Source organism: Platalea leucorodia (genome assembly GCF_965183815.1).
Source record: "Platalea leucorodia genome assembly, chromosome: 5".
NCBI lineage: Eukaryota > Metazoa > Chordata > Aves > Pelecaniformes > Threskiornithidae > Platalea > Platalea leucorodia.
The window spans coordinates 53807315-53830866 of record NC_138827.1 but is presented as its reverse complement, the minus strand read 5'-3'; the positions used below and the strand labels follow the sequence as shown (position 1 = coordinate 53830866).

General features: G+C 43.8%; 1 protein-coding gene across 1 annotated transcript in view; it reads right to left on the bottom strand.

The window, feature by feature from the left end:
• Positions 1-2132: 2132 nt before the first annotated feature.
• Positions 2133-23552, bottom strand: part of LOC309591744 (uncharacterized protein C1orf21) — a 128969-nt gene continuing 107549 nt past the window's right edge. The window contains exons 4-6 of the mRNA XM_082314498.1: positions 16810-16886; positions 11920-11980; positions 2133-2890 (exon numbers count right to left, since the gene is read on the bottom strand). Coding sequence (XP_082170624.1) covers positions 2852-2890; positions 11920-11980; positions 16810-16886 — 177 coding nt within the window. The 3' untranslated portion in view covers positions 2133-2851. The remainder of the gene's footprint in view (positions 2891-11919; positions 11981-16809; positions 16887-23552) is intronic.

The window sequence follows — 23552 nt, the reverse complement described above, 5'->3', positions numbered from 1 at the left end:
ACTCTCCCCCACCCCACCCCCCAAAAAACCTCAATTCTGTTCATGTTTCTTGCAGAAGGGTAGAGCAAATCGAAGCCTGTTGCCCTCACTCCAATCCCACCAGCAGCCTGGGGCACTCCTGGAGCATGTTAACTCCAAAGACAACTACTGACACCCTCCAAACCTCCTGTCCATCTTCATGCTTCCACAACCAGTGGCAGGACAGTCTACCCAGGCATTCACAAATACTGTCATCTAAAGGTCCATCAGTGAGGTTATAATTTATACAGAAGACTAAAGCACTTGCTGCTGGTCACATTAAGCACACAGGTAAGATGAGAAATGCTTTTTCCTCTCTCACAAAGCTTCCACCAAAGCCCATACCTTTGGTGCCATCATCATCAGCAAGGAAAAAAAGAAAAAATATATTAAAACTAATAGGTGGCAGAAAGAAACTCCATGTAAAAGGAGGCTGGTGTATTGAAAGACTACAATGTGTCTGTAACACAGGGTTTGTATGGGGAAATTTATACACGAGATGTTCAGCATCTAGAAAATGAACTATGTTTCAAAAGGACAGACCCAGTTCCATCACTCTTGTACTACTTGCAAAAGCTCTATAAAGCACTTTTGAGAGAAGAATTTGCGGGATCAAGCCCCAGGACTCTTTCTTTATTAATTGAAGTGTTTAAATAATTGAAATGCACAGTCTCTTGACTCTCCTTAGAGTGGCTACCTGCTCGAGAGCTGACATAAATTACGGAAAAAATCATATGCAAGAGGAGAGTTATCACCTTGAAGAATTCGTAACAGATCAAATGGCTCTGTAGCACTGAGAGATGCCAACAGCCCTAAGAAGGATGATGTGATGGGCGGAAGGCGGTGAAACCTCATCTCCAGGGACGCTGGGATGCTCGGGAAGAGCTGCGTGGCCAAAGCAGGTGCCAAAATGCAGCAAGGATTTAGGAAAATCAGAATTGGCTGGCAATTTTTGACCATCAACAGGCTAAAGATGCACACAGTGGAATATGCCCTTTCACTAAGCTTTTATATGGAACGCTATTGAAGCTAGGTACCATCACTTGAGTTGTCCCAGTCCTACGATACAGCAACCACTTGACTCAAACCAAGACTGACAGGAGACCAGGGGACTGAGCAGCTTGCAGTGTTCAGAAACAGCTTTTACCTTAAGAAGACAGCTCGGTACTGCAGCCTCACACACGCTGCTTGGAAAGCTGCTCTTGCTGGAGGTGCTCACATCCAGTCCTGCACGAATAAGGGTAACTCCTGGGTCTCTCTCCCCAGTGGGTCCTCCCCACCCCACTGCCCCATCCACTGCCCGAAAGCCAAAGGAAAATCCAGTGCAGGGAAGGAAGCATGAGGAATTTGCACTTTTTTGGACATATTCTAGGTATGGCACAGCACTGATGATAGGGAACAAAAATCTTCTGACATGGACTGTCCAGCCCCACTCGGAGCGAACATTGGAGGAAATGTCTTTAGTCAAGAAATTCCCTAATATTTTAGAGATTTTCAGAAGTCTCGGGTGATTTTTGAGGGACTTGAAACCCTTTAAAGGGATCTGATTTTCAGAAGGTCCAGTGAAAAATGACCAACGTTAAAGGGCTTTGGGATGAGTGCCCCACTCAAGTGTTGGCCACATCAGGAAAAGATGCTATTAATGCAATCTCATGGTCTATTCCACATAAATCACACACATCAGAGCAATGAAATCAATACAATACAGAAACCTACGTCCTGACAAAGTTTCTCGTTTCTCCATGGGATGCAGTGCAAAGCTGGCCCTCATATGGTGTCAAAGCAGGAAGAAATACCAGCACAGGTAACAATGTCCTTTGAAATAATAAATACAAAAGGTGTATTTTTTTTCCTTAAGTTTTTTTTTGTTTTTTCACTCATGACAGCTTTTGTTAAAAATATTACATCTGCTTTTGAGAAGGTAATGTCCTCTCTGTATAATATGGAAAAATAAACTCTACAAGACACGCAACAGATACCCCCAGTTGGCACAGAGCTGCTTTAAGAGATTAGATCCACAGACTCATCAATGCAGAGGGCTGGTTTTGCCTTCCTTGGCCCCAGACTCTTAAAACATTGTGTTGTAGGAATGGTAAAAGACAAGAATACATAAAAACAGTAAAATGTTTATTTTCTTAGAAAAAAAGAGATTCAAAATGATTGTGATCACACTCCCATTCGTGCTTAGCAAAGCCAATACTGCAAGCTTAGTCCTTGATTAAGATACCTATTAAATGAAACTCTTTTTCCTCTTAAAATACAAATTCCTGCTCCTGCATCACTTCCAGTATTTCAGTGATAACATGCTTTTAACGGATAATAGTTTCTCAGCTTCTTCTCAGCAGAGAAACAAGGCCTGCCATGGCAAAAACATCCCATCTCCAAAGCTTGAAATCACCAGCATTAATAAGCACTCTGGCCCAAACGCGGACCGACAGACAGCTTAAGGGTGTTTCTTAGATGCTTGAATGTTGACTTATGGAAGCTTTGTATAACACTACCTCATCTGATAGAAAACAGGCCAGAAGCCTCAATAAAATCAACAACGTCTTTTGGATTAACTTTAAGGATTTGCTGCATATCTGGACACAGAAAAAAGTGAGAAGTTGCAACAAGTTTTAACTAGCAGCAACAAAAACAGTTCCTTACGAGTTCTTAGCAATATTCCTCATCTGTTCATTAAGAAACACTGTAACTGAATGGAGCATATAATGTGGAAATGATCTTCTTCTGTTATGTAGTGCTGTTCGGTCTAGAAGACTTCCAAAAGGTCTCGACTGGGTTGTAATCTATTTACACAGTAGTACTCCTGGTGCGAGCGGCAGAATTGGCACTATGTGACATCCTCCTCTTCTGAACAATAATCACGACCCTGTAAAGAGAAAAGCCAGACAGTTTGTAAATGACTACCTGAAGACGGGAATAACATAAAGCAAGGGAGTACTTACTAATAATTCGTTTCAGTTCTCTAAACTTAGGAGATTGAAGTTCAGAGCTGGGTAGAAACCTTAAAAATAGGGAACAGGATTTACACAACTCCTCCAACCGTTTCTGGAAGGTTTGCATGAAACCTTCCCTTTCTGTTATCATTAATCTCATAAATTTCATCCCCTATACTGAGTTCTAGGAGGAGTCCAACAAACTGATTTACAAAACTATTTTATGTAAAGATACACCTTGATGGACACAACGTTATAGATTCATTCTGAAAATGTAATCTCCGAGGCAAAAGCAACAAAGCACGTAATCCTATGAGCAACACAAGCCAGCTGCTGTGAACAAGAATACCTCATCTGATAACCTCAGTAAGAGTTTAACATAAAAGCAAAAGATACTATTCGTATTGAAATTACACTTGCACAATGGGAGAAAACAGGCTAAGCTTCACGTAACATGGACCAGTTGTGTTACGCCTTACATCTCATCCCAAACGCAAGACTTGGAGCAGCATCTGTTGAGTGCCCTCGGGAAGGTCTGGAGAAGACAAGTCCTGTCCCTCACTAGCGGTTTCTTGCAAAGCAGCAAGAAGAGGACCCGAGGACACGCTGTCCTTGTTTCTCTACAAGGAAACATCTGGAGCTGAGCTTTTCAACACACAAGCCACCCAAGATATCCTGCATAAAACAAGTGTCTTGAATGTAGTGTTGAAAATCTCAACCTCTGGGCTATTCCCCGTGTGCCAGGTATATCACCCGAGTGCTTGTGTGGAAAATCCCAGCATCAGTTTATTTGGGATGCACAGCTAGAGTACACGTCGGAAACAAAGGCTCCAAAACGTCTCTGCAATTAAAATCCCAGTGATGAGGCTGGGATTGCACAGCTCACTTTACTGGAGGGTCCACACTGAGGAACATGCGGTTTTCTCCATGCCAGGTTTTCTCCATCGGTTTTTCTCCGTGCCAGGGACCATGACGCATTTGGACAAAACCATGAGACTAAGCCAATGGCTATGAAGGCTTTGTCCAACATGCTTCAGAGCTGTGAAAGCCATCAGCAGGTTCAGGGCCTTTCCAAGACATTCATTTAGCTGGTCACCTGGCCTCCTGCTCAAGAGGGAGACCCGTGGCCCATCATTCCCCACTCTGCTCTGCACCAGGGGCTATCAGTGCTATTAAAGGCTCAAACGGACCCAAACCACCAAAAGTCATCTTGCATTCTTTTTCTTTCCATTCCTCCTGCTGTTCCTTCTGCTTCTGGGTTTGCTCTATGGCAACCAAGTGCATCACTCCTCAAAAGAATGCCAAGAAACTGCTTAAAAAGCAACGTGCTGAAGAAGTCCTTGCCACGGCAGGGAAATACCACCTCTCGCCCACTGCCTGAAGGCCACCGAGAGCCAGACTGCTGCTGCCAGACACTGTATTTCCATCTTCATGCCGGTGGGGATGGAGACAGGTCGGTGTCTCGGTGCTGGCCTTTGAGATCGTGGCCCTTGGTCATGGGTGGGCAGGGAGCTGCTGCCGTCCCAAGCTTCCCGCCAGCCTGCTCTTTCCCACAAGCATGTGGGTGGCAGCGGTGCAGCCAAAAGGGGGAGGAGGGTAAGAACTGCCTGAAATGCCAGAAACACCTCCTACACCATCCTGCAGCGTGACAACGCAGCTCTTCCACTCGCTGCGCCCTGCACAGACCCGCAACACCGACCTGACCAGCTAATTCGATGCCCAAACTGTGGTAACGCCTGACAGCAAGACAAGGAGCCCCTCTGCAGCCTGAGTCTGCTGTATTTTCTGCAGGGAAATGCTCCAGAGCTGTGTTCACCCCTGGCGCTTGCTTCAGCAGGGGCGGCCCCCCGCCAATGCACCCGCTGGCGGGAAGGGGGAAGATGTGGTCTCCATCTCCCTGCTGGCAGAGAACGAAGGCTGCTTTGCTCCTGCTAAGCACTGTGGCTCCAATCCAGTAAATACTTAAAAATGTCAATTTTTGACCCCTTGGTTGTTTTAGAGGATGTTTGATAGATGGTGGAGAAGATGATACCTTGAGTGGCCACACCTGTGATCAGTGAGAGGCCTGCTGTGCTTGAAATAGGGAATTATCCTGGTGGGGCTGGGCAAAACTTTACTTGAAACGGTGAGCTAACAACTTGCAAAGCTGATAAGGTCTTCTGAAGAAACCCCACTGAAATACTGACCATGTGAAGCGGCAGTCAGAAGACAAGCTCCACGACCGGAGCAGAGGAGCTCCGGTAGTATCTGAGTGCAAACTGAAGTGATGGTGGGGTTTTTTGGAACAGATGTGTGCCACGAAGGAGAAGAAGAAAGCAGAGAAGGTGACAATCCTCCCAAATAGAGCAGCATCGTGGCTGGAAAATGAGGGTGCAGGATTGCTGGCCAAACCCTGTCCCCTGCTGCCCAGGGGAGAAGGCTCCTGTGTCCAGAGGAGCTGCAGGCACAGAGCATGTGGGTAATAACAGGAACATATGGGCTATTAAAAGTTTTAATGATTGAGAGTGTAAATGAACTACACCAAGGAAGATGAGAATGGGAACACGTGCATCCAAGTCCAGGTAATTCCCGAGAAATCCCGTCTTCCTTCCCTGCAGTTTCAAAATCCAACTTTCAGCTTTTGTAGATGTCCACAGAAATGCCTTAACACAAGTGTGTGCGTTTAAGGTAATTAAAAAAAAAAAAAAAAAAGCCTTACACTCTCTTCCTGCTGCTTGTACCCAAACCAGAAGGGCTCATTCCCCTGCTCTCTCCCCTTGCTGCATCTAGAAAGTGCTACCATCCTGATGCCCCTACCAGGGCATGCATCACAGCTGATGACATGCTTTTAGAGAAAAAAAAAAAAAAGAGAAAAAGAAAAATCACAGGAAAAGCCCTTTTCCCCATTGTTGTGGGTGACAGGCCAATAAACAAAACCCCACGCTGCCCGAATGCAGAAGCCTCCCCGGTTCAATAGCCTTTTGTGTGGCTGGCAGACTTGCCCAGGGAGAGAAGGCAGCTATGGAGATGCTTCTTCCGCCACGGCTCTGCAGCTTGGCACCGGCACCCTCGCGCTGCGACCCCGGCGAGGTGAGGAGGAAGAGGAGGCCGGCCGGCCCAGGAGAGGGAAATGAGCTGCACCAAGCAGCCCTTTCTTCTGCGATGGCTGAAAGAGCTTGCGGGACACAGTGGCCCCTTTCAGAGGAGATGGCCGGTGCTGGGAAACGCTGGCCTGGCTCTGCGGTGGGAACCCTTTTCATCAATCTGGTTTTGTTTACAGCACTCACAGAAAGGATGGGAAGAAAATGCTGGGAGGCGGCACTAAATAATTGTATACTGTGCTAATTTTTGTCCGTTTCTTATTTTGTTAGAGAAAAATCAATAGAGTCATTAAGAGCAATCCACTTTGCTAATGAGTTTTAGCCTAATAATTCTGCCCTTGCATACGTTTCGGTCAGCAACCTCCCCTATTTCTAACAGCACTCTTTAAATACGACACAAGAAGCTGCATTGTGTCTTTGCCCCATGTTTCATGCCCAGTTTTACTAACGAGGGGAAGTGAGTTGCCGCTGGGCATCTCTCCCATGGCCTCCAACGGCAAACTGGTAGTCTCCAACCCAGCTCCCGGTGGCCAGGTGTGCAGATCGGCGGAGAAACCCCTGCAAACCCACCCTGACACCAGCGCTGGTGTTCAAGACCAAGTTATCTCTCCACTCGAGGCGACATCCCCTGCGGCAGTGGAAACACGATGCCCTGCATGAGATTTCATAGCAAGACATCTTCATGTGCTATGACATTTTTTAATCACTTTTTTTTTCATGAGCATGTTTGCATTGTGATTATTTTTTATAAACCACTGTAGCCATGTAGGAAACAGCTTATGATATGGGACCAGTGATGATTTCCTCTGGAACAGCTTACCTGGATTGTTTTGGGCTTTTCTTTTTAAACCTCAAAGCCAGAAATGCTTCTCTTCTGGGGGTACAATCCCCAAATATAATCCTAGAAAATGCTTGTCAACTGTTCAATTATACCCCAGCCTTGGTATTTTTTCCTACAGTGAGAGCGCTGCTTACACACTCTGCCACAGCCTACAGTAATAATATATACTTAAAGGAGATAATTTCTGATGATTGTTTTACTGCTCTGTATGTAGGATTCAGAGAAAGTAGTCATTTTTCAGACCATCTTCCATGATAGCCATCATCAAGATGTTTTCACTAGCAAGCGCTAAATGGGGTAAATTTTCCACATTCAACATTTTATACGTCACAGCTTTTAATTTTGCTTTTATTTCATATTTTCATGGAAGCCTTGGTGGGACGAGACCCGCTCAAGTCTGTAGACTTGAGGCTGCAAAGACTGTGCTCCGCTCTGAGCCATCCTGTTAAATTAATGGGGTTTCTTCTTAGGGGTTAAGGTGGAGTTTGCATGTGGTCCTGCACAATCAGGGTCCAAACAAAGCTGAAATTGGGGGGGGCAGGGGACAAAAACTTGAGAAATTTTAGGAGAGACATGGCAATTCTTCTGCTGTGTTTCACAGCAACTCTTTGTGAATCCATATACAATATCTAACTAAATCAATCCTTGCACTATTAGATTAGAGAGAACATAGGTAACTAATTTATTTGCCTGAATACCAACACAAATAGCCTCATTTTGCTACAGTTCCTCGCTGCAGCCAGCAGAAAACACCGGTGTCATGCAGACAAGGACACCGTTAGTGGGATACATTTCTATCTTCTTAATCAGAGATGGTATTTAAAAACCAGATTGATCACACTGTGATGAGTACAGCGACTTTTCCTGTCCCGGCTCAGCTGGTGGAGCCCACTTCTCCTCTTTTGGGCATCATGCAGCAGATCTCGGATTTATCCAGCAGCTGCTGCATTTGCTTTAGAAGGGATGTGTCAGTCGCTCTCCGCTTCCTTTTCGGGTTTCCAAAGTCATATTTCTGCCTTAATTTCTCAGCTCAAGCAAATCACTTGCACCTCTGACCCACGTCTTTCTAATTTACTCTGGGGGGGCTCTCTCTTCAAGCTTAATTGCTGCTATTACCTGTTGCTCATCCTCTGCTGGAATATATACACAACTTCAGGCAAGCCCAATTTTCAAAAAATGACGACAATGGTGTCACTAGGTGAGCTGCCTGTCTCTGCTCCATTTTCTTCCCAAACTCTTTGTATGCGTGTGCCTTTTCATCTCCAAAAGCAAAGCCCATGACTCTACTCACAGTAACTTCAGCGACTGTGAAACCCCAAGAGGACTTGCTGCAGCTGCTGGCAGATGTCAGGAACATTTCTGAGCCAGCTTTTGCCACAACTCTTGGACCTTGTGCTGCTCGCAGGTGACTTGGTCTTTCCTTTTCCTCTTCTCTCCTGGTGCAGTGCACATCCAGCCTCGGTGCTGCGCCGAAGCTGTGCTCACCCTCTGCCACTACACCAGCATCCCATCATCTGAAAACCATCCCACAGCTGTGCTGAGATTTGTTCAACCTTTTAATCACCTGATTCCTATCTGTCTGAATGCATGTTGCTACACCACAGAAACACCATCACAAGAAGCGCTCCATGGTCTTACATATACAAATGACATATAACTACTGCTTACTGTGCTGTCGACTGCTTAACTCTACCCAGCTACTCCCAACCTGCCACATAACTTTTTATCTCTGGTTTCTCATCAGCTTTTGTTTTTGTTTTTGTTTTTTTTTTTTAGCTCAAATTCCGGTGCTTCTGAAATGACTGGGTTAACTCTAGCAGAACCAACATCTAACCCTGCGTGCAAGGCTGACTTTTACATTCTCAGTCAATCCTACCTCAGCATTCAGTGCTGAGCCTTCATTTCAGTGTTTCTTCCCTCCAACAAACCCTATGAATTGAATTACCATAATGACACGCAGTTCCATACATGCAAGTTCAGCTCTAGCTCTCAGAGCAGGGACGGACACTCACGCACAGATAGGAACAGATGTCTCCCTCTCAATGCCTCACAGCGTTTTGACACTGAATTTTGGTAGACAGAAGCTTCATGCATTGGGGCTGGCATTCTGGTTTTTACCTTTGGGTGGCATTTGCAGAATGCAGTTCAGCTTCATACAGGCAGCCAGGAATGCGGGTATGTGCTGGGTACTGATAGGGGCTAGACTTTCAGAGAAATTCTCCAGACCATTTCATTAAGGCTTTTTTTGATCTCCAGGATTCATGAATACTTCCTATTTTCAGTTGCTAAAACATCCGCCTGTGTTCTTTCCATTTCACACTTTGATGCAGAAATTTTATTTTAGCTGACCTTCCTGTCCATTTAATTGTTTTGCTGAGTCCAAAATGCCCATTTAATTTTCCTCTCTAATTCATAGCACACACGTTAGAGCGGTTGTTACTCATTTGTATTAGGTGACCTAACACCCCTTGGGATTTCAACGCAGGTTGAGGGATGGTTTTCCTTCGGCTGGGGCTGCACGGCTAGAAGGAGCGTCCCCTGGGTGGTGGATAGGGGATCCCTCTCTGGAGGGTGCACCGGATAAAATTGAAGAAGGTGCCGCGAACCAACGCAGCCTAAAGGAAGGCCACCCTGACAGAAAAACCACTGGCCCTCCAAGTCATGGGGGTTGGGCAGGAGGCCAACTACCTCCTCCCGGAAAAAAAAAAAAAAAAGTTGCAGAAATGACGAGCACCAACTTTCAAAAAAAACCCGAAATGGCGGAGATGGAGAAAATCAGTAATGAAGTGAGGAGGAGGAGATGGAACTGGATCGGTCATGTCTTGAGGAAAAAACCAACAGAAGACTGCGCTGTGGCCCTTGGGACTCCAGAGCACGCAGCCGCAGACCGATTGAAGTGGAAGAACGATGTTCGCGCCTTGTGTGCCTCCTGGCACTGAGAGAATTCAGATTCAGATGAGGGATGGTTTGCTTCTAACTGTAGAGTTTCTGTAGACATAGCCCGTGGAGTCAGTGACGGACAGAGTGTTTCCATTACAAATCCAATGCTACTCATGGCCACAGTTACCGCGTGAACATTACAACATGTTTTGGGACCTTATCAACCATAGGCAACGCCTCCCCACTTCTGCAGACTATTTCAGCCATAACCAGTGACCTGCTCAGTGATAGAATTCTTTTAGTTGTTTGACTGCTGTCCTCCATTTCCCTGGAGAAGGGACTCAAAACGCTATTTAGGGATCAAACAAAATCCCTCATATTTTCCAATCTTTTTGGCACTTCTGGCAGATACATAGAAAAACAATGTATCGCAGGCAAAGATTAATTAAAAAACTCCAAAAGTTCTCTTAGGAAGACTATTTCCTTAGGCACAGGTCCCCAGAGAAAGCAAATCCCATGTTCAGCTGTGCATTAACTCCTGCCAATCCCATCAACTGTCAGCAGCTTGAAATGCATGGGAGCCATCTCTCTCTCTTCGACAGACAAAACTGTGTATTTCCTCTAAATAGGCAATCTCCTGATCTAGAAGATAAATTAGTACAAGAGCCCTGGAGAACACCTGCAAACATCTGAGAGCATGGTCCAAACAGCAAACAAACATGGTCAACTGCATCTCAATGTAGCAGCTGGTGAACAAATGGTATTCGTGTCCTGAAACAAATCTCGAAAACAAAAACTAACCTCAATTCATAATTAGATACAACCATCAGATGGTCTGGTATGTAGATAAGATAGATCTTTGGAAAATCCATTTCACTGGAGATTCTGTGCTTGACATCATGGAAGGTGATGATGTCCAGGAAAAGCATCTAAATATTTATAGGGTGAATGCATTTATTCAAAGGAGACGTAGCTATATTATGGATATGTAGAAATTCTACTTTTAAATGCTTACAGGTTAAGTAAAATCTTACTCCTGTGAAATACTGATATAGAAATACTCTTCTCAGGAATCTATAAACTCCTCCTCACTTCAACTCTTCCCCTTTATCTAACTTTCTGCTTTCATGAAATATTTTTTTTTAGAGTAGTGTAACAAGTTTGTTGCTTGGGACAAGTTTCACCTGCTGTAGCACTCCAGCTCCTAAGACCAGGAGTGCTGGCAAAAATGGCAGAAATTCAGAGTCATCCAAGTAAAACTTTCCCTCCTACTCTGCAACCCAACACTACAATTTGGGAGGACAAATTACTTTATTCCAATTGGGGAAGCAAATATTTAATATCAAGTATTAAACAAGATACATCGCTCCAAAATATGAAGTGTAAAGAGTATATTGGTGAGCAAACATCAGCTCAAGGTATCAGCAAAGGCTGAGATCCAGACTTGATCCAAATAGCCCATTTAATTCCTCAAGTCTCAGTTTCCCATCTATGTTGTGGCACAATTATTCACTACTATCTCACAAAGAAGCTGGGATTCTCATTTAGAAGACTTGTGAAACACATGAAAGCTGCTATCAAGTCAATGAGATGTGTAAAGAACTATTCATCCTCTTCTTCAAAACACCTCCAGCATCAGTATTTTACTCAGGTCTTGAGGCAGGGTTATCCATACATACAGCCACACTACTCATAACCTTTGGAGCCAGGAGATATTTTGAAGAGATTCAGCAAGAAATAAGAAGGGTATCCCAGATACTACGGGCATAAAGATTCCAGTTGTCTCCCACAGAGATTAAATGAAAAATCAAGTCACTAAGGGCATAAAACGTCACTTTGCTCTTCTCCTTTATCCAGTAGTCCATGTATATCCTGAATGTTTGCATTAAGTTAATTTGCCATTCATCCTAGCCTGGTGATGTTTCCACAAAACAAAGTTTTCTTTCCAGTACCTCCTGTAACCTTTTTACCTTTTTGGTCTTCTTTGCACTTGAACTATCTAACCAGTGAGCCACAAGGGGGATCTCGGACCAGAGTCCCTCCAAGTACTGGAGAACGTGGAGCACTGCAGCAGACAGCGTCTGGTTGTCCTCCCCATGGTGCTGGGAAACCTGTGTGTCCACCCCGAGTGAAAATGTACATTTAATTTATTGTGTCTTACCTTTTCAATTTTTTCATCAAGCATTCTGAAGAATTCTTGTTGGCTTTCAGAGATGTGCATGCTGAAAGGCAAAGGAAGAGCATCAGTACCAACAGGATTTCTTCCATTTTAAAATACTGATGCTGCAGTCCGGGGTTGCTGAGGGACTCAGCTGTAAGCTTTCACCACTGTGAAAAATAAATCACTTTACACTTTGGTCTACAATGACAATTTTTTAATCTTTTTTTTTCCTTTTTTTGGTTTGCTCACAGAAAAATTATTTCATTCTGTGTCTGCATGCTACAGTTGGGATGGTAACTAGGACCCGTGTGCATCCAGAGGAGACTATTCCCTTTTCCAGGCAGGTTGCAGAAACTTAATAGCCTGCTGCCTTTCCTTGGGCCAGTGAGAGCCCGCTCTGTGTCGAGACAGAAGGTCCTCCAAGACTGCCAACTTCACCACCACAAAATGAGATGCCTACAACGTGAGGTTAGAGCCTCACATTGGACAATCTGCCTGCCCTGCTACAGCTGGGCTCTGTGCCCAAGACCCAGGAATGTCTACAAGCCCAGGCTGGTCCTTCCCCTCCCAGACAGGTGGTCCTTACTGCTCCCTGAACAGACCCAGCAGATTATTCACTTCAATTAATTCTGCAGCACCAAGAGGCTCAGGGTTAGTGATACGATTTTGCATTAGTGAAGAGGGCTGGAAAATACTCTTATTTGTTGTCTGTGAAATGCCGATGGTGGCACAAGACAACAGACCCTTCCCCAAGGAGGACCTGCAAGCTAAAAATACAGGAAGGTCAGACGCAAAGGAAAGGACGAGGAGACAAAGATGAGGATGCATGGCAGACAGTATTTGGGGTGTGTCTGCTTTATTGATGTTAGGGGGTGGTGAGAGCCTCCTTCCTGAAATAATGACATCCCTCTGGGAAGGTGAAGCTGGAGCATCCTCTGGAACTGCAGCAGGGAGGACCCCCTGGGCCCATGGGGGGCTGGAGAAAAGTGCCAGGGACTCAATGGGGGACAAAAAAAGATGCAAAAAAGGAAGGATGGGAGACTGGTGCCAGTGTTAACAGTGATGCCAAATGGTTAGAAGAACACACAGCTCTTGGAGATTTTCTCCGATGCTAAAAGCTGGTTCAGCTTGCTGAATTCCCACCCTAGACTCCTCTTCCTCCACATGATCCTTTCAGCTGTAATGAGTTCATACTTTTCCCAAGTGCCCAACAACACGCTGCACTTTCCTACAAAGCTCAGCATTCATACTGCACTTACTATCAGGATGAACATATACAATGATTTGCTTATGCTGGACATAAATGAAGGCTCAGTTCAGAAGAGAAGGTCTCAGAAGTGGCATTAAAACCTAAAGCGGGTAATTCAGGAGAGGGAACAATTCACCTTTCAGTGGCTGCGGGATTTTTTTGTCCCCAGCTGTCTGCCTGTCCCTCAGGTTCCCACCTCCACCTGAGATGGGGAAAAAATGCTTCTTTGGGGCAGCTGACCCTGTCAACTGCATATTCAGGTGTCTTGGAGAGGGGCTTTAAGGCAGTACAGCCCTTTCTGGGTAGGGAAGCACTAGAAACGTATTCTTGCTTTTGCAACATCATAGATCCAGTTTCTAATAAAATGAGATGACACTGTAGTGACTCACCCAACCATAATTTATAAGGAAACTAAAGGAAGGGGAGGGAAAAAAAAAAAAAAAAAAAAAAGGAGTATTGTGTTGCTATATACATGAAAAGTCCCACAGGAGGTCCTAAAGCCCTTGCAGACCATGATCTTCAGAAAAGTTTGGCTGGACAGTAAAACTGCCCCACAATTTAGAGATGCAACACACATACACACACACAAATGCTGGCTGACATACGGTGAATTTTGAGGAGCTGTGTAAAATTATAAAATCCTTGGCAGGACAGGGAACTGACAGAGTTAATGAACAACTGGAAGAGTCAGAAAATCACCGAATCTAAGCAGAGTTCTTGGGTATCCCTCCAGAAGTAAAAGCTCTCCCCAAACAGGAATGTGGATTTAATTTTCCTTGTAAGAAGTGCATCAGAAGGCATGAGAATGCATTTTTAGATGTTTCATGGCAGGCCAATGAAACACATTTTGCCAAAAGATGGTATCTTTATCCCCAGTACCAGTACAGACTGGGTGATGAATGGATTGAGAACAGCCCTGTGGAGAAGGACTTGGGGATACTGGTGGATGAAGAATTGCACATGAGCTGGCGACATGTGCTTGCAGCACAGAAAGCCAATCGCGTCCTGGATGTATCGCCAGCAGCGTGGCCAGCAGGTCAAGAGAGATGATGCTCCCCCTCTACTCTGCTCTTTTGAGACCCTCCCTGGAACACTGCATCCAGCTCTGGGGCCCCCAGTAAAAGAAAGACATGGACCTGCTGGAGCGGGTCCAGAGGAGGGCCACAAAAATGATCCAAGGGCTGGAACACCTCTGCTATGAATAAAGGCTGAGGGAGTTGGGGTTGTTCAGCCTGGAAAAGAGAAGACTCCAGGGAGACCTTATTGCGGCCTTTCAGTATATAAAGGGGGCTTCTAAGAAAGATGGGGACAGACTTTTTACCAAGGCCTGTAGTGACAGGACAAGGGGCAACAATTTCAAACTAAGAGGGTAGATTTAGATTGGACATAAGGGAGAAATTCTTTATGATGAGGGTGGTGAAACACTGGAATAGGTTGCCCAGAGAAGTTGTGGATGCCCATCCCTGGAAGTGTTCAAGCTCAGGATGAACGGGGCTTTGAGAAACTTGATCTAGTGGAAGATGTTCCTGCCCACAGCAGGAGGGGTGGAACTAGATGATCTTTAAAGGTGCCTTCCAACCCAAACCATTCTATGATTCCATGATCTAGCAAGGTAAATATGGTATGAAATACTACTACTTTTGTTTTATGCTTCAGGCTGTGTTACTCCATGAGTTATGACCATGTGTCAGTGTACCTAATGGGCCATACGTGATCACTTTTCTGGTTAAAGATGTCAGCAGAGTCAGTTTTGAGGATGAACAAACAGAGGAAGTGCCCAAGAGCTCGGGGCAGGGTGTGTGGATGAAGCCCCATGAAGGCATGGAAGGTACCAGCACTCGGTGCGACGAGGAAGGACCAACCCCTCGACCTCTGTCAAAGACCCCCATAGATCTACTGCTGGCTCCCTGTGTACACTGATTTTAGAATGCAGGGCTCTAGATGTAAAATCTAAATCCTTCTACAAATGGGAAGAGCCCTCACAACCTTACTTTTACAGCTGACATTTAAAAACTCCCTCCATCGTACATAAAATCGTAATTTGGTACATAGTCCATGTTTTGTTTTGCAATGACACCTGTTCTACAAGAACGGTGTATCTAATGATTTATCTATTCATTTCTGCTCTTTTAGGTAAGTAACACTTTTTCACCCAATGCCACCCCCCATTGCAGTCAGAATTGTCATGGTTTTCAGATGATAAACCTTAAAAAAAACTGCACGTGATAAGAGATATTTGCTGACTTGGTGATTAGCAACTCAAACACATGTAGCCACTTTATAAACAACAATCCAGTGGTACGTTGGGTAAACAGCAAAGGCTTGGGCAAACAGTGGAGGTTTTACCCAACAACCTACTGTTACATTCCATACTTCTCCGAGACGTTTCCTTATTTTTGCAGGACCGCGACAGAAACATTCACCTCCGCCAACACACCATCTTTAGGCTTTTTTTGTGAATAAAGGTCAGATTTCTACAGGGACTTTTAAAATCAGAGTTTGATGAAAGAATGGACCCCCGACCCCATGCAGTCCCTCTGCCTTGGATGCACCAGAAGAGATGATCCATCAAAAGACACATCCTTTTTTTAGCCCAGGCTGATTAGCCTCCTGTTAGAGCATCTTAAATACATCTCTGACCTCGCTTGGAAGGACCAAGCCACAACAATGAAATACAGCTTTGCTGAAGGATGATTTTACCTCTATCTCCATACTGTGAACTTTTTTGCAATTACATCTCAAGCACTTGATTCTTCCTTTTGAAAGGAGGCCGAATTATACTGTCAGTTGATTAGGAAATTACTGAAGTTTCCCGACTTGAAACCCTGTACAACGCACTTGGTATGCAGCAAGTTTAAGTTAATAAGTGCCCCGAAGGCACGGCATAAAGAACAGCATTTCCGCTATTGTTCAAAATCCAACAGAAGCTTTATCACTTCTTCATTACGAACCTGATATACAGCTCCATGTAATCTGTTATTTTCAATCCAATTAGTGATTAAAATGTAACGGTGATTTAGATAAGAAACGAGTCACTAATATCAATAACCAGCTCTGTCACAGGAGTTAAATATTTCATGGTATATGTAACGCTGACTGATCTCAGCCAGGGTACAGCACAGAACTGCAAGTGAAGGATGGAGAAACTCTCAGCTACAAAATAACCCTCCGTTTAAGAAAAAACTTCACCGTTTTAAATGGAAAAAGTTTACCATTCCGAATCCCAGGCAATATAGCTGCTAATCTAAACCAAAAACTAGCAAATACTTCCCTGGGAACATAACCGATAATATTTAGGAACACTAGGGCATATATAATTTTGTTTATGTGTAAGTTGTACGGAAAGCTGAGAAATAGCACAGTATGGTACTCCTATAAGGCACAGCAAGATGCAGCTCACACATTTTTAAGTCCTCCATCTTAGCCATGCAAAGGAGAGGATGCTGCAGGGATGTCAGCACAAGTGCTGCCTGGCTGTGTCATTGGTATTGGGACACAGGTGACCTTACCTATTTTATTTAAACTGAACATGGCTGCTGGAACCACCAACTGGTTTTCACTAGGCAATAATTGGGAATGTCACAGATACTGCTTAATCCTGTGTTTATTTGTATTACAATTTAAAAAAAAAATTAACTTACTTTGCTCTGGGTTGATGTCCTAATCCTGGGATCTCTTTATTAGATTTAAGTCTTGCATTTGAACTGGCACTTTTTTCCTGAAACACACAAAAAACACACAACAGAGATACCATCAGTATCTATCAAGCACACAAAGCGCGACAGGCATTTGTCATCACGGTGTCACACTGTGGTGGGTTCAGGCTCTTCTACCTGTACAACAGAATGAGAAAAGCTCATCAAAAAGGAAATTAAAGGCAACGCAACTGATGCAATGACCCCAAGCGGGCAATTTTTAAATATCACAGGCTCGGTGGCCTGGGGGATTGCCTCTGGGTGAAATCCATCCGTGACGTGTAGGATCAAACACCACGCTGGCTAATAACTCTCCAGCGGTCCATGGAAAACGAGGTGTGCAGCTGCGGCTTGGCTCCTCATAGAGTTGTATTGGTAATAACAGCAAGTGGCACCTTTAACAGAGCAAGGCAAAGCACTGAAAAGGAAGAGCCCCAGAGTCACCCCAGACCTGTAGGTTTGCTCAGAACAGAGGTGAGAAACATTAGCATCACGTGGAAAAACATATGTGGGAGAAACCATACATTAAACGTGCCAGTGAGAAGAGCAGCAATGGCAGACTTGACCTGCCCAGCCTGAAAACTGGACACAAGGGGCCCAAGGAAGCAAACCAGAATATGTTTATAGACAAGAACACAACCATGTCCTCCGCAGAGGACTAGAGCCATTAAAAACATCTTAAAAAAGGCATGGCGAGGGAAAAGAGTTTAGCTGAGAGCCAGCACTTCAAGGTAACACCTTGTCCTCATGCCAAAAGCTTCTGTAAACCAAAGCTTAGTGCACACATGTATCTATTGTCTGCAAAAACCTGGAGAAGGGTACAGCCCCTCTTCCAGATCTTCCCAGCACCGCGTGTTAGGGAAAGCTGCTGGTGCAGATGGGAGAGAGCTGAGTCAAATCTTACAGCTCACCCGCTCCACAAATCCATCTGAATTTCTCAGGCACGTCATGTCCATGACAATTTAAGAAATGTAAACCCAAGAATTAGTGCTTTTGTGGGTAATTTTGGTGGTTTTGTTTTGTCTTATTTAGTCTTTGAATGTCTGAATCACACAACATGATTTTTAAGAGGGCTACTAAATCACTGAATTTAAAAAAAAAAAAAAAAAGAGGCTGTCTAGCAGTTAATATTTTAATGAATAATTCTACAAGGGTTGTAAACATCAACTGCCTCAGCATATTTAACACTGTTTAATGCATATCTTCTAATCCTCCTAAACAGAAAACGGTGTCTTGCATGAAAATAACAGTGAGAGAGAAACAAGCCTTTCTTCCAAGCCTTAACAAACATCTCTGCGTTTGTTACATCCTGCCAGCCACTGCCTGCCCATGATGTCAAGTCAAAGTAGCAGAAGACGAAACCACTTGCTTTCAAAGCATCTTCTAATTTTAACAGTGTTAACTGGGGATGACTATGTACAAGCTTATAGTGTGTGTTGAACATGCATGTATATAGTCATACAACTCATATGAGCTGATGTACAACTCATACAACTGTCAAGCAAACTCATAAAACTGCCAAGCAAAATAGAGAGGCATAGGTCTCATGGAGAAGACACCAAAACCAGAAATCAGCTAAATGCCGAACTCATGCACAAGGTGAGCCTTTATCCTCAAATCTGCTCCACCAGTTCATTTGCCACAATGCAGAGGCAGAAACCAGGAATGGTCCACACTGCACATCTGGAATGGCACATCTGGATGGTCCAGCAGTAGGCATGTTCTGCAGTCCTAACACCTCCTGCCCACCAACTGCAACATAAGGTGAATTTTGGGCTATCTTCTGTCTCTGCATATCGTCACCCTGGAGGCACAGGCCTTTCCCCACCAAAAATCTGCTGCAAATCCATTGCCTCAATTAAAAGGGAAGGGAAGCTCTGATTTATAGCTCCTGCTTCGGGACCTGTGATAAATCATGGTGGTGCAAACCCAGCTTTCCACACCTCTGCTTGTGGTTTGGCGCCAGTGCAGCTCTATCAGTAACTGGAATCAGCGCAAATCCCAGCCTAAAGAAAATTCTGTCACTTACGAACAAATAGAAAGACACAAGGAAAATATATGTTGCCTTCTCTTTGTGGGTCCCAGAGCAATATTCAGCATATTAAGTGACTCACATAGGAAGATGGAAATAAAATTCCAGTGTACCTGAATTCAAGATCCCAATATTTACTCTTTGCCTCCTACTGCCTCTGATAATTAACACACCTCAATTACCTATTACTTACAATTCTTCTATTTAATCAGAGTATGCCACCTTCTCCATCTGTTCCTCAGCAGGAATGAATGGAAAAAGAGGAGTTAAGAGAAAAATAAAACCCCACCAGGCCTCGAATTGGCTCGTTGCTTTGTTTATAGCTATTATTTACAGCCCTGATATTTCATTACACTGACCAAAATATCGGCTTTGATAAAAACAGATATTAAAAAATAATTCTTCCAAATACAAATAGAATATTTTTTCCCATCACTTTGAGGACAAACTGATTCATCAGAAATTAATAGTTTGTATTTTAATATCAAGATTACAAAGAAACCCAAAATGCTTTAACATAGTCACGATTGCTCTTCCGGGCAGACTTGACTTTGGTTGAAGGGACGTTTCTGTCAGTCTAACCTCATTTTCTCCCTTAATTTAACAGCAAATAAGTTACCATGCATCAGCAGAACGGCAACTCATTTTAGAGTCCTAATCTGTTGCAAATAGAAATTAAGATGCAAATAATCTGTTGCAAATCGCAACAATCGCAACAAGATGCAAAAAATCTGTTGCAAATAGAAATTTAAGATTAAAAAGTTTGTTTTTAATCTAGCTCTGCTTATAAGGATTATTCAAAGGAGATGCACTAAATGATGTCTCACACCACAAGCTTAAAAGCAAACCCTCCAGGATGCTGTACTTGGATAGTGGCATTAGCTGGCCTATAGTAAAAAGGCGAATAGTGGACATTTTACTCCCCATTATTTTGCAATTAATCATTATCAAGGTAAAGCTGTCATCCAATCAAGGTGATTTCATTTGATAGATTTGTTAATTATTGTTAATTCCTCCATAAAGGATGCACCGTATCAGAATTTCAGGGCATTAACAGATGGCGGTTACTCTGCTGCCAGATGCTATTAACACAGCAACAGCCACTACTGCCATTATAATTAAATATCTGTCAACATTTCCCTTGACGCTTCCCCTCTTACAAACCCATTTCTAGAGACATGTGAACTTCATTTGAAGTATTTTGCTTTTCTTCATAAGACTGACACAGATGGACTCAGGTAAGCTGCTAATAGTCCTTCTTCTCAACTCTCTTAACATTCACGGCTTACTAGAGAAGGGCTGATTTTTACCTTAAGTGCTAACATATTTTATGAAGAGACTATATATTATTTTATGCATTTTTTTAATCGATTAAATTGGCCAGGAAGAAATCAATTAAAGATGACAGCAGCAATGCTACTATCTAATGGCTAATTTTCATTAACTTACAGTCACATTTTGGTTTTTAGTTGTTTTTCCTCCAAAGTTACAATAATTAAACTAATATACAACCAAATGGGGTAAATCCCCAATAAAACAGTAAAACTTAGTGTAAGTAAAATGGTGTTCTTAGTTTCAAGGCTGTTTTTTGTTTAATTTGGAAAAGGCTGAAGTATCTAACTTGCAACTGTATGTTGGAGCTATCAATGTTTGAAGGTGGCATGTCCCCCTAAATTAGTATCATTTTTAAGATTAATTTGTCTCTGTAGATTTCCTAGTCAAATATATTGAAGTTGATAGAAACTTAAAGGGACTCTCCAGATAGTGACCACATTTTACTCGATATTGGTAGTTTACAGCTATTCAAATATTTATAAAATAATATTCCTGATTTATATCGAGATGACACTTTTCTTCAAAGGAGCCCACAGCGCCTTTCAAACTGCTTTCTGGAGCCATGTAATTCATCATTAAAATCATTTAGGGGAAAAATGAAGTATTTATTTTCTTTTTATACCATAAACTACTCTTTAAAATAATTGTATTTGAAAAGAAGGAAACCAAATGCATTAGTTAGAAATGGCATGAAAGATGAGATGTAAAATTTCAGTATGTCAGCCCAGCACTTTTTACCTCCCTCAGTTATGAATGAGGATCAGTCTCAGGTAATAATATTTCACATGGACTGTCTTGATGCATCAGGGTGAACAAGAGAGAAGTACTGAACTATGAGATTTTACTCTAGATTCCTTGCCTTATACATATATGAGTGTTTATTTTTTGTACTATCATCTGGCAGGAAGAGAGCCTCTTTCTTCTTTTTCTAGCTACCTGGAAGCAAAACCACCTGAAAATGTTATTTAGGGTAACTTTATAACAAAGGGGCAAATCAAGCACTGAAAAATCACAGATGCTGGTCAAAGATGATTATTCTTGGATGCAATTTCATCACAGGAATCACATTATCCCTGTCATAATCTGTATATGCATATACATTGTGCTGTCCAGAAGGGGGTCTAAGGCACACTTGGTGATGAGGCAGGACACAGTACAGATCATGCATGCCGGACGGTGCTAACACAGGGAGTCCATTCGCCTCCTCCTCTCAGGATCCTATGCATGACGGGAGGGATGGTGAAAATCATGGACCCATCTGACAATGGAGGTGGGTGCCTGCATGGGCTGAGCTTTAGAAACCAGGCTGGAGAGGGGTTCGGTTTGCACACATCGAGCACCGGGCAGTGTACTCCAGATGCATGCCGTCTCCAAAATATACACCCGACCCTAAAACCAGGGCTTAGTAACGAATTTAACCTTCATGGCACACACGCAAAGAGAGACAAAGAAATAGATGCTCATGGTGAGAAGACACCTATGACATTATCTTCACAGTCATCAGAAGGACCTTCTACCTTTCCAAAATAAGTCTTTCTTAAAAGCAACCTTCTACTGGCAACGGTCATGAGAACAGCCAATATTGGAACTCCCCTGATCTCTCCAATACACCTCCCAGATGGCTGCGACTGTGGATGCAGTTATGTAGACTCCTGAACACACAACTGTGACACAAGTCAACAGGTGCTGGCACCGCTCCACTATTGATGCCTTTCTTGCCCCAGGCTCCTAGAAAACATTGTTTGCTATCCACCATGGGAGCTCAGTTTTAAGGACCACCTTGTAACTGAGGCACCTGAGGCAACGACAATGTTCAGCCTGTCCATTTGCCCAAGTGCTGCCGTCCTGCCACCTGGAACACCTTGGTCTTCAGAATGAGGACTTGAAAACATTATTTGTGGATTTGAATGAAGCTTGAGGTCATGTTTCATAATAAAATTTTAGTATCATTTAGGTTGGAAAAGACCTTTAAGATCATCAAGTCCAATCATTAACCGAGCACTACCAAGTCCACTACTAAACCATGTCCCTGAGCACCACATCTACGTGTCTTTTAAATACGTCCATTCAACCACTTCCCTGGGCAGTCTGTGTTCCAATGCTTGACAACCCTTTCCGTGAAGAAATTTTTCATAATAAATGGAATATTTTAATAAATCTTATTGCTCGCTGTATCAGGCCAAAATTACATAGAATCATTTAGGCTGGAAAAGATCTTTAAGATCATCGGGTCCAACCATTAACCTAGTGTTGCCCAGTCTACCACTAAACCATGTCCCTAAGAACCACATCTACGTGGTTTTTAAATACCTCCAGGGATGGAGACTCAACCACTTCCCTGGGCAGCCTGTGCCAGTGCCTGACTACCCTTTCAGTGAAGAAGTTTTTCCTAATATCCAATCCAACCTCCAATCCAACCCCCTCCGCCCCCCGGCACAACTTGAGGCCATTTCCTCTCGTCCTGTCACTTGTTGCTTGGGAGAAGAGACTGACACCCACCTCGCTACAGCCTCCTTTCAGGTAGCTGTAGAGAGCAATAAGGTCTCCCCTCAGCCTCCTCTTCTCCAGGCTAAACAACCCCAGCTCCCTCAGCCGCTCCTCATAAGACTTGTGCTCTAGACCCTTCACCAGCTTTGTTGCCCTTCTTTGGACACGCTCCAGTGCCTCGATGTCCTTCTTGTACCGAGGGGCCCAAAACTGAACACAGTATTCAAAGTGCAGCCTCACCAGTGCCGAGCATAAGGCAAAGACCACTTCCTTACTCCTGCTGGCCACACTATTTCTGATACAAGCCAGGATGCCATTGGCCTTCATTCAGGCGGCTGTCAACCAACACCCCCAGGTCCTTTTCCACTGGGCAGTTTTCCAGCCACTCCTCCCCAAGCCTGTAGCGTTGCATGGGGTTGTTGTCGCAAATCCCCTCAGTGTGGATTAAGGTGAAATAACACTCAAGGTCTGTACATAAACACCAACTTTAATGGGAGATTTCTATAGAACAAGTATTCCGTAAATGTTGGCCCTCTAACAATTATATCGACCTAAGCTATGCGGCTTTATGGGAAATCAAGCCAAGCCTTGCGTTACTTGACAATTTTAGGAGGAGAGAGAGAGAAAGAAAGAGAGAGGGAGAAACAGAGAGATCACCAATCCTGCATCCAGCGTCGGACCTGCCAACAGGGGTATTCGGTGTAGAGAGCCCATGTACACTCGCACGTGCCCCTATTTATTGGCCTCAGTTCCTGGACTTCTGGAACCTTCTTTCGTCCCAGTTCCAGGAGTGGTTGAGACACCCATCAAATCAAGAGAAGTTGACCAATCAAGA